We start from the raw sequence: 12,098 nt of genomic DNA, 5'->3' as shown, positions 1-12,098 counted from the left end.
ATTTCTGCCCAGCTCGGTCTAGCAACGCTTTGATTCAAAGATTCAAACTCACGCAATAAGATCATGTAATCCAAAATCAAAGAGCGCAGGGATTCGGAGTGTTATATAAGGAAATTGGAACCCTCTCACTAAACAAAGACAAGCCCCTCCAGTAATGTGGGTTGTCACAAAAGTACACAGGATTGTAGGAGAGATGCGCAACACTGATGAACACCGACTGGAAAAGGATGAGAAACACGCATGAAAAAAGGAATTTGGGGACAAAAAAAAAAAAGAAAAAAGGAAAAAGTTCGGAGATCTGACAGGGCAGCGTTAGAGGGGGAGAATAATTAGAGAAAGGGAGACACAAAGCAGTGAACACACACATACACTCAACGCCCACACGCAAACACACACTGAACACGTGTGAGCTGCAGGAGTCTGATGCAGACGTTGCTGTGTATAGGATCAGTGTGGGTATATCATATTGTTGGATAGAAGAACGAGACTGAGGCACAGAACTTAGCTTCTCTTCAGGCTCAGTTCTCAAAATGCACAATTTTTATTTTGTAAACCTGCTATGTGAACATTACTCTTGGTAAATTGTATATTGATTAAACATTATCTTTGAAAAGATGTCCTGCTGTGGGCTTAAGTGGGAATTACATCTTTGGCAAAAACAGAAATATCACTGTGGGCAATCACTATGTCGCCCTTTCAGTGTTTCTGTCACTTCTGTCAAACATGACGACAGTATAGGAGAAGTAATTGCTGAGATCTGGGAACACTTTGACATTGCTACAACATCTAAGGGGGCAACATGATAGTAAGATGGTCAGGTTGTAAACAAAGCCAACAGTTTGTATCAATTGATTATGTAATAATTTCAATCAATCATGTTCAATGATCCAGCAGCCGGTGTTACCTCTCTTTCCTCTGACTACAGCCGGTCTACAGTGCACAGGGACCAGCAGAGCTCTGTCTCAGGTGCATTGTTGTTCTGTCAGCATGTGTTACACACTCCCTGCACAGTCTAATGTCACACTAATATACTGCAGTGGTTCTCAAACTTTTTCACATCAAGGACCCCTAAATTGACAAAAATTAGACCACGGACCCCCATAGGACAAAATTTTGAAGCAAACACCATTTGTTCCGAGACTGAATAAAGTTTTCTACATTCAAATTAGGGCCAATGGTGTGGATTTTTGGAAATATTATGGAGAAATTTCTGGAAAAAAGTGGTACAATTTCTCCAAAAACCTTCAAACATTTTCTAGGAAGAAGTGGTCAAATTCTAAAAAAAAAAAAAAAAAAAAGAAAGTAAAAAAAAAAATCTAGAAAAAGTGGTAAAATTCTCAAAAAAATAAAAATAAGTAAAAAAATATCGAATATATATATATTCTCAAAGAAAAAAAGGTTTAACAATTCTAGAAAAATTGGTAAAATTTCAAGAAAAAGATGGGGACCCTCTTCAACCCTCTCAAGGACCCATGGGGGTCCCCGGACCCCACGTTGAGAACCACTGATCTACTGTATCCATACGAAGCTAATAATGACTCAAGTAACTCAATGTTACAAGATGTTTATTTTATGCGTCTCTTACTGAGGTCACATTTGGTGGTGGTGTTGTACTGGACTGCATTACATTGAAATGTGCTCCTAATATTCTTCCCCTCCGTCCATTTATAAACACCTCTAACTATACCACGGACCGGTTCACCACCACTGCAAAGTGAACTGTGAAGTGATTGTCTTGCTGTCAGTGTTGTTTTGTTATTATGTAGGTCCGGGCTAACGCTCCAAGAGTTCAGGTTATAACAACCTCACATCGTCAGACAGTGGTTCACTGTTTAGTTTCTATTATGCAGTCAGGGCAACCAAGGTCTTACAGATAAGGATGCAGAGAAAGGCATAAACTTAGAGAGTTATGCAAATCCAGCCCTAGTCAAGGATGAGTGAAGTAGGGGAGAGGACAGGACAGAATAACATTAATAAAGTAGGAACATGTGACAATGAGCAGGCTGAGGTAATCCACAGCCTTCGCACAGATACAGTAGGTTTAGACTGTTGTATAGCTTTATACTGGCCTTTATACAACCTTATACATTTCTTGGAATATATGTTTGGACCAGACACACAAATTGATGTGATTCACATGCTGGCTGTGTACTGCTCATCTCTTTCTCCTTGGTGCCTCACTCAAAAATAAGTACTTCTGCCTGAGAAACCTGAATCTTAGTGATTGTCTTTTTCTCCGGCTCACAAGATTTCAACCACGCCAACCACAGCATAAATAACGACCATTTAGTTAGATTAATGTGGAATTCACGACTCAACTGTTGCATTGGATTGATTTGATTTTAAATACTTGTTGTAAATAATAAATAATTCAGGTATAAACAGTTATGGGAATAACGGCGTTACTAATGACGCTACTTTTTTCAGTAAAGAGTAATCAAAAAAAGTTACTGTTTCCCCCATTATAAAGCTGTTATCGTTACTGACAATAAAATGTGCCGTTACTTGACTCAAGAAGTCGTGTCACAAAATAACACACCCGTTAAAGTCTACGTTACCTTATATACATATTCTCTTTCAGTCTATCAACTAGTCGGAAAGCCGTTTATCTGGAACTAACCAACTCACTCAGTATTCCTGAGTGAGTTGTCACCATCTGAGTGAGTTGGTCAGTTCCAGATAAATGAGATGTTAGGGTTATGGTTAGGGGGACGAATCCAAGTAATTTGACATATTTGAGCATTTTATATTTATTTTCCTGGTAATTAACTACTTTTATAATATAGTAAGTCAGTTACTTTTGGGGGAAGGTAACTTGTAACTATAACTAATTATTATTATTAATTACGTTTTAAATGTAACGTGCCCAACACTGGGTATAAGGCATGGTATACCTGCAATGAAGTATGCAACAAGTGTATCCTTGTGGACAAGCTGCTTGTGCATATTGTATGATTTTACTGAACCTCGAAGAGTTTTTGAAGTGCAATTTTGAAAGGGTTTTCAGCAGCCTGGTCTAGAGACAGGCAGGCATGGAGTGTTTCCTGCTAAGAAACAGATTGTTCTGACCTGGTTGCCACCCACTTGTTAAACTGTTTGCACGTTGGCTCAAGGAGACGTTACTCAGTGCACACACTGAAAGACCAGGGCTACTCAACCCCAACACAAAGAATAAATGTGAAAGAAAATGGGAACGTTGTTACCAGCCATATTCATACTTGTCCCTGTCACTTGGCCTTGCTCTTGAGATTTACTGTAAGCACTGCGATACCGTCTCTAAATGACAACTCAGTCATGTTATCTTTTACACTGTCTGGCAACTCTTTTGTTCTGTCTAGTTTAATTTCCCCTTCTCTTGTGTCATCAGTCTTTCATTTGGATTTGGATTTTAAATTAGAAATCTCTAATAAAATAGATAATGAAAAAAGCTGAATATCGAAACCACATAATGTGATAATATCAAAAGAGAGCACACTTGCAATGTCAGTAATAATTTCTTAATAGACAAGGCCACCGTGTGTACACAATTACAGCATGTACATGTACAGTGTGTAAAAGGTAAAGTTAACTGTTCTAAACCCACTTCAACCTTTAAATGGATTGTTACTTCACCAATGACCTTTTCCAGGGAATCTCATCAATATTAAAGACGGATGTAGCCCCCATGACTTCACCTGTAGGTTTCTAAAGCACAGTAAGCTGCTCTTCTGTCACCATGTTGGCAGTGCCTGACACCACCCCCAAAATCCTAGCTAGTCCCAAAAAGAGGCGGGGCATAATAGTGGACAAGCATACGCTCACCCACCACCACTCAAAGTGGCACGCCCCAAGTTATTTTGAATGTTAAGTCATAGCAAAACTGAAATGGGTGGGTAATACAGAAATGCACTCCTTGTAGAGTTATTATTTATTCTTCGCTCCAGAGTCTAAACTTTATTTTGCTCTAATCTGTTAACATGTGAGTTGCTCCTATGAAGTTTAGCATTTTAACATGAGAGTCAGTGGCCGTTCAAGGAGCTGCAGTTTGTGTCACTTCTGTGATGGTTTCATTTTCAGCCCTGGAGGTTGCTGCTTGGCTATTATTAAACATTCCCAGATGTCAGCAATTTACTTGGTGAGCACATTATCATTATGGCTGTTCTGAGGCCAAGGGCCAAGTTCTAATAAATTAGAATTTCCTTTAAGATGTTATTTATGGACAAGCAATAAAAATGCTAAGGCCTGAAAATCTGCCCAGAAAAATGCTCAAGTAATAATGAAAAACAGGTCATGCCACCTTGCTGCCTCTACACGTTGGTGGGCCGGCTTATAAACACTGTTAGGATGTCCAATTTACATGCCACAGGCCATCTTGAAAACAGCTTTGACTGACAAGCAATCCACCAGCACCTTTGTCTTCACCTATTCCCCAGCAGGGAGAGAGGGCATGCCCAGATCCGGTAACTGTTTATTGAACGACCTGAGATCCTTGTGGTGGCTGCTGCCTTCAAGTTAAGTGTTGGGAGTGTGAAAAACAGTCGATGGGTCTGGACCCTGACATGTAATTACTCATGAGATGACAACGCCTTTACAAGGGAGGGAGGGCGAGAAAAAAAGAAGAAAAAAAGAAGAAGAAAATCAATCATTGTTGAATTACTATCACTGAGTGTCCCGCAAATTACCTGAGCAGAAGAGAAAAAGAAATTACCATGCATTCGATCTCTCCAACCTCAACTACTTTTCAAGACAATGGCAGGCCGACAGAGAAGGGAACAAACCTCAATGGGATCACTTTAAAGGAATCCAGAGATCAAACTGAAGCGTTCTCTCTGTTGTGCATTGACTGAACAGCCGTTTAGCGGCGGTTCTTGAATGGACGCTGGCTTTGGATTATAGATATTGACAGACTTATTGATAGAGGCTTGGGAAAACAAAACAAAACCATTCAAAGCTGATGCAGAAAGCACTTTGGGATAATTATGACAGCGGTATGGAGTTCAACTTGCTATCTGAAATGAATGGCCATTAAAGATTGAGATCGGTTGAATTACTGTGTACTATACGCTGGCCGAGATCTAAAGGGACATGACAGATCTCTCACCGCGCGACTACGCAGTCAACATTTGTCTGATTAGTAAGTGCTCGGGAGAGTGAATGTGTAAGTCACCCATGTACATGTGCGTGCCACATGTTATGGAGTTTCTCAGTATTTTCCGGCATTGCTGCAGCTTTAACGCAGTTATGAAACCCGTCCGACTTTATCTGCTCAAAGAAAAGCGAAAGACAGCCAACGGCAAAAGAAAGCCAGAGACAGAAGGGATTAACATCACCTGCGCTGGCACTGAACCAAACCAAAACAGCATGCCAGGTCACGCCAGGAGAGGAAGCTGCCCTGTCCCCGGTGAAGGCATGCAACTAGGAGCTTTAGGGCTGCTGAGACATAGGGGCTGAGACGTGAAAGGGATCAACTCCTATTTGTTTGCTCCTCACCACTGGGAAGCATCAGCATTTTTGAAAAGTTGCTATTGCTTCTTTATCAGGTGTTTTTTTTTTTTCATTCTTTTATCTCAGCCACAGTTGTATTTCTGTTCATGTTAGCGCCACATCCCAGGGTGTATAACACTATTTAATCTTCAACATTATCCATTTATTCTACACCTGTTCCTGTCCAATTGTCTCGTGCTGCTGTGGCGCAATTGTACCGCAGAGATCAATGAAGTTTCACATCATCTTTTGTCATTGTAACTTCTCTTTGCCTCAACAGCCACTTTGTGCCCGTGTTGCTTCCCGGTACATCTGCTGTGTTTGACTAAGTGAAATTGAAGAGTGGGTAATAGCAAGCAAGGAAACAAAGTTGGCCTCTGCTAAGCCGACTAACAAGGAAACACAGATATCAAAAAGCAGGAGAGGCAAATCTATTTAATGGACTGTTGAATAGAAGCAGGAGAGGATTTTTTTCTGCCCTTCCTTCTCTCTCTCACTCTTTCTCTCACTCTCTCACCTAGCGAGCTGAGCGGCACATCTCTGTTCCAAACAAAGGGAGTGCCTGAGCTCCCAAATGGAGCGGGCTCTGTTTGATGACCCTATTTGTATTCTGCTGCTGTGCTGCTTCTGCTGACCTGGGAATGAGAGATACAGGCAGGCAGCAGCTTTATCTGGCCAACAGGCCACCCTTGGTTTCTGTCTCTATCCTCCCCTTGCTTGCCCACCGACCAAAAATGCCTCTTGGTCCCTTCCAATCCCTTTCCTGAAATGAACGGGCCAGGTGTTGCAAGGTTAATGCCTCTTGCAAGACAAAAAAGATTCGAGCTTGGTGCGCTCTCCTCCTGTGGAGTCAGGTGTGAGGGCAGATTTATAAGAGGGATGGTTTTCTATAGGAGCAGAGTGTTTGCCTCTTGGATGTCTGAGATGTTCTTCTCAGAGAAACAGCAGAAAGTGAAACCTTACTGTACTGTATGTATACAAGTTGTTTTTCCTCCTGGTGGTCCCCCCTGCTTTAACAAAAATAAGTGGTGTCCAGTGGTTTTAAGACTATAACCTTTTTTTTCAAAATAAAGTGTCAGTAGACAAAGCAGTGAGAGGCGGTACCTGTGGGAAAGTGCTCATTGATGGGCCAGTTGTCCACCTGCAAGGTGGCGTTGCCCCCGTTCCTGGTGAAACGGACCAAATGGTATTTGCCGTCATTTACCGCCGTGGTTATCTCCTTGACGCTGATGTCCACCGTCCCAATGTTGAAAGTCACACCCACTTTGCCTTGCTCCTGCGAAAGAAACAAAGAAGAAGAAGAAGAGAGGGTTGGTGGCCTGATTTCAGCAAATATTTTAACAAAACATTTTACTGAACTTAAAGGGATAGTTCAAGACTGGCAAACTGGCCCATTGTCATGATCTTTATAGTCTTGGGAGTAGGTTTGTTACCTTGCAAGCTATTTGTTTGTCTGTGTGGTGAATGTGCAGGTCACAACTTGGATTGTGTGATGAGTTTGATGAGGGAAACCAATAAATCCCATTAGCCTCTGTAGTGTAGCTCTGAGCAGCTCGCGGATCCGGCTCCGCCATTCTAAAACCAGTTTGCACCGACAATTAAAGGTAAAGAACCTACTCCTAAAATTATAGGGGATTATGGAAATGGGCCAATTTGCCAAAATGTTGAACTGTCCCTTTAAATTCAGTGAGTTCCCCTTCACGAAAAAAACAAAAACAAAGGAAATCTGTCATGAGTGTCAGAACCAGGCCAATCTGAAAATTTGAACTGCTACTGTAACAAGATTCCACCTACATGCATTGTTGTGCAGTAATGAATTAATTATACAATAAACTAACTGTAAAAAAGTTCAATAAAGCTACTTGGATGAATGCCCTCGGCTGGTGCTAATGGTGAACTACTCAGAGAACCTGAGGACGCTTGCGCGCTACGCTTCATTATACCACTGTAATGTGATGAAAATAGGCTGCCAGCAGAGATTGTAATGATGAGTAATGCTCCCTGCAGCCTGTCACAGCAAAACTGGCAGGACAGATGCCTTTACTGCTGCGCTCCTTACAAACTATATGAATACCATATGTTTTGTTTAGCTCCTAATGCTTAACCAGTCATACTGTACCGTGGCCATAAATTGCGATGTCACCCCATAATTTCCTAACTCCTCTTCCCCCCTCGACCCCACTAATTTTCATGAGCGGGCCCGTGTGTTTTATTGTAACTGCTTGTGTATTCGTAGGCATGTAGGTGTTACAAGCCATGCAGAGGCAGGGCTTGAGTGAGCGGCCATGGAGAAGGGCTATGTTTTCTGTGTCATTTGTTTTAATCCCCCACAGGGAGTCTCTCAGTGTAATTACCTACTTTAAAAGCCTGGAGAAGAGGGACTGTTTCTCATAACAAAACCAAAATTAGGAAGGCCTGCACACGGGGGCAACGCATATATTGTTAATTGATCAGCTGAGACACTGGCCCCGCACGGCTGACTGTAACAGCGCAGACCTGAATAATGTCAGGCTGAATTTAACGGCGCGAGTCAGCAGGAAAGCAAGATTGCTGCAACTTAAACGGCACAACGCTTAAACCTGCTGACCTCTATTTAATGTTACAGGCTCTTAATACTGCAGAAGAGCACTTAATAAGGCCAACCTATACTTAACACAGCCTCTGGTGGTTTTACATTCTCAAATACACTCCAACTTGAAGAATGTATTAGAGTAGTGCCACCAGATTATTATAGCAATAAGCTGCAGTGCACGGTAATAAATGAAATGTGTTATTTTATTGGTGCCAGCATGTTCTCAGACTTAGTGCTGTTCTCCAGCTGAGTTGGTTTACGCTTACGTTTGTTTTGTGTTTATTGGAAGGATCAAAAATATAGGAGATCAATAAGGAACAAATATTAACTCTCAAAATCATGTTTGTTCCTGCGTTTCTACTTTTTAAGTAGAGCACCTAGAAAACAGTTTTTTATTCAGTCCTCTTACTCAGGATCCCGTTTTTTCGACTAAGCATCTTTTTTAAGGGGATAGTTCAATCCCTATAGTTTTAGGAGTATGTTTGTTACCTTTATTTGTCAGTTCAAGCTAGTTTTAGAAAGGCAGAGTCGAGCCGTGAGCTGCTCAGAGCTACGCTACGGAGGCTCATGAGATTACTTGGTTTCCCTCATTAAACTCATCAATTACACAATCCAACAACTCCAAAACACTCTGGTGGACAAGTTGTGACCTGCACATTCACCACGCTATGAGATAATAACAGAACGTTACCAGACAGAGTTGTTTTAGAGGAGGGAAACCAAGAAATCCCATTAGCCTCCGTAGCGTAGCTCTGAGCAGCTTGCGGCTCTGCTCCGCCGTTCTAAAAATAGCTTGCACAGACAAATAAAGGTAACGAACCTACTCCTAAAACTATAGGGATTATGGCAATGGGCCAATTTGCCAAAATGTTGAACTATCCCTTTAAGTGCAGCAGGGCAGGAGTATATTCTCATCTTGATTCAAGGCACAGTGCGTCCACTACTAAGTTATTTTGAAGCCAGTAGAAGCAGGCTGTCGTTAACGCGACAAAGTCCTTTTAACTGGCGAGGCTAAGCAACAGGACCTGCGCTTTATTCAACACCTCGCTCCTACTTACAGTTCAAACATCCTTTTGTCTGCTCGGGGGGAAAAGACACACAGCACCGGCAGCGTTACAGCGTGCCGATCACAATGCGAGGAACGACAGAGTGCTTCTCCTTTGTAACAATCTCCACCTCGACTAACAATGGGGAAAAGGATGTCACCAAAAGACATGAGAAAGCCATCTTCTCCTAAAAGCACAGGTAGGTACCGGAGGAGCTGGGAGAGGGAGACAGACGAGCAGCGTACTGTACCTGAATGCGCACTTAACGTCTCTGTCAGAGACCCTGTAAATGGCCTCTTAATTTAAGTAGTTGTCATTAAAACTCAGAGCAACAGACAAAACGCACACAATAAAAAAGGGTGCAGACATCATCTGGCAGAGGATACACATCATCCGTGTGCCTAGACGGGGCCGAAGTAAGCGCACACGGTGATTTAATGTGACAAGGTGATGTTCAGTGTGTGTGCTGTACCGTGAAAAATACTACTGAAGCATCCTGGCCCCTCCTGACTAATGACAGGACCTTTCTCTCCCTGGTATGAAAAACACAACATGTCTGACGGCCCGAGCGCAATACGAAAGCACAGACAGACACATCAGCACTAGTACATCCACCGTGACCTTCAGAGGCTGTGGCAGCCCCGGCTCTCCCGTGTAGTCGCATCAAAGCCACATCAGCGACCCACTAATACCTACAAACAAAGACAGATCGTCACCCCCCCTGGCCCTGGTACAAACAAACAACAAAACACAGCAATTGTACACCTCTGTAACCATCGCTGAGTGCCTGCGGGCAGTGTGCAGAGAGGGAGCTGTAGTTGCTCTGCAGCGGCTACAGACCTCCTCCCTCCCTCCATCTCCCTCTCTTTCTCTCCTCCCTCCCCTGCACTGCTCCTGTTGTCCGACCACCCTCCCGCCTTCTGCCTCCCGCCTCCGCCACCCACCTGCCCGCCCGCCCCACGCGCTGCAGCAACGTTTGATTGACAGATCCAATTACGTTTTTTATTGGCCTGTCGCTCGCGAGGCGGGAAGGCACTTCATTGTCTCCCGAGCAAAGGGGAAAAATGGCTATTGTTCTCTTAGTGGAAAAGATGATGGCCACTATTCCAAGCGTAAACAAATGATGCGCGGAGAATCACTTCCAAAACTTACACACACTTGAATGCAAACGGAGAACAAAACACACACACATACAGGACACACATAGACAAACACATTCACATGGAGTCACAGAGAGTATAACCTTGCACTAAATAACCTTAATTCCAGCTGCAGCATACGGCAGAAAAAATACAAAGCAGTGTCCAAACAAGTGCTCTTCACTAACTCTCTGCACAAACACTGTAAATGTGAAACTACAGGATTGAAAGTGGTAATTTGTTGGTTGTTTGATGCACTGAAGCCCTTTCATAGTCTAACCTGCCCCCGCACTCTCTGCTTAATGCCAATCACGAACACCGACTGTTTTACGGCTGCAGGAATAGAATGAGATTATGCTCGCGGTTTGTTTGTGCGTCTCTTGACTGTACAGTATGTGTGGGCATGTTGTGTTCACGCACTGTAAGTAAGACTGATAAATGTAATTCTCCTCCCCTCCGCTCCATTCATCCATCCATTCCCTTTTTCCGCCGTGAGCTGGTCTGGGGCCTGGCACGGGGAGCTCCGGCGGTCCCACGTGACCCGACACACACTGACATCAGTAATCAGGCCCGCCGCAATCCAATTCAGGGGCGATCAATGCCTCCAACACATGGAGTGCCCCAGGCAGAGTGAAAGAGAGAGAATCACTCAAAGCAGTGGTGGGCGATCCTGCAGACAGCCATCACAGCCCTTCGCAAGCTGGCGCACAGGGCACGAGCTGCTCACAACAGAGCAGAGCCCCGTCCCCGGCTCGCTGAATGGTCATTCTGTTACGCCACAGGCAGACACATACATACATTTGGAAGCCATTTTATGGCGGCGAGATGGGTAGAATTAGCACATTTAGCTCTGCTGGGGTAGGGGGAAAAAAAAAAGCTGACAAAAGAAATATGGAGAAAGAGGGAGAAATGAATAAATGTCTCTAGTAGTTATGCGCCAGATATCTTCTATAGGAAGATGTGCATTGAAAGCACTTTAAGGTCAAAGAAAGATATTAAAGTGAGAGTATTTCCCCCCACAAAAAGGTATTGCGTTGCATTCAAACCTTGATTGAAATCTGGTACGGGCTCAGAGTAGTTGTAGTGGGATGACTCCATGTGGATCTATATTAAGTCTCCGTTGGGTTAGGGAGGAAGATCTGATATCGAGAATGTGAACATGTCCCATGGTGGGAGTTTGGGTTACATATCCCCCCTTTCATCTGACATCAGTGCTCAAGTTAGCTTTTTGCGGTCAGAGGGCCATCAAAACTGGATCATGGAAGCAGCAGAAGTAGAATCAATAGAGTGGAGAAGCTGTAGGACAACGTGAGACCCTCTGGATTGATGCACCTGGCCTTCACAGCGCCACGGCCATTTATCGTCAGTAATTGACAGAGATAACTCATAGACGGCGCAGTGATTTGTAGCTGTCTGTTCTTGTGCCTATCAGGCTCCGCAGTCAGACATTTGCCAAAGGGCGGGATGTTAGAGAGCTGTGTGTGTGTGTGTGTGTGTGTGTGTGTGTGTGTGTGTGTGTGTGTGTGTGTGTGTGTGTGTGTGTGTGTGTGTTGGCCTTTAGTGCCAGTCATTTCTTCATGGATGCAACGTACTAACAAGTTGACAAGCCCCACGATAGAAAAAAGTCTGGCATGTTATTTTTTTTTTTTATTATTATTATTTTTTTCAATGTCCTTGAAATTGAAAACACTATCTGGTAAAAGTGAAGCCTGAATCACGGAGTGTCTGTCTTCAGAGAATAAACTGAAATACCGGTATGCATGTGCTACTGTTCTAAACAAGTGTGAAGAATCTGACAACTGACCCTGCTCCTGTCACACACCTGCCTCAATCTGAACATTATGACCAGAAAAGACCTAGTTTACCAAAATTACAAAA

At 43.3% G+C, this 12,098-nt stretch overlaps 1 protein-coding gene across 1 annotated transcript in view; it reads right to left on the bottom strand.

The window, feature by feature from the left end:
* The window catches only part of nrxn3b (neurexin 3b), a gene marked incomplete at both ends in the record, with an annotated part of 315,810 nt that overhangs the window by 40,471 nt on the left and 263,241 nt on the right, over positions 1–12,098 (bottom strand). The window contains one exon of the mRNA XM_084000441.1: positions 6,568–6,739. Coding sequence (XP_083856567.1) covers positions 6,568–6,739 — 172 coding nt within the window. The remainder of the gene's footprint in view (positions 1–6,567; positions 6,740–12,098) is intronic.

Source organism: Trachurus trachurus (assembly GCF_905171665.1).
Source record: "Trachurus trachurus genome assembly, chromosome: 24".
Classification (NCBI taxonomy): domain Eukaryota; kingdom Metazoa; phylum Chordata; class Actinopteri; order Carangiformes; family Carangidae; genus Trachurus; species Trachurus trachurus.
This window is presented reverse-complemented; position numbering and strand designations above follow the sequence as displayed.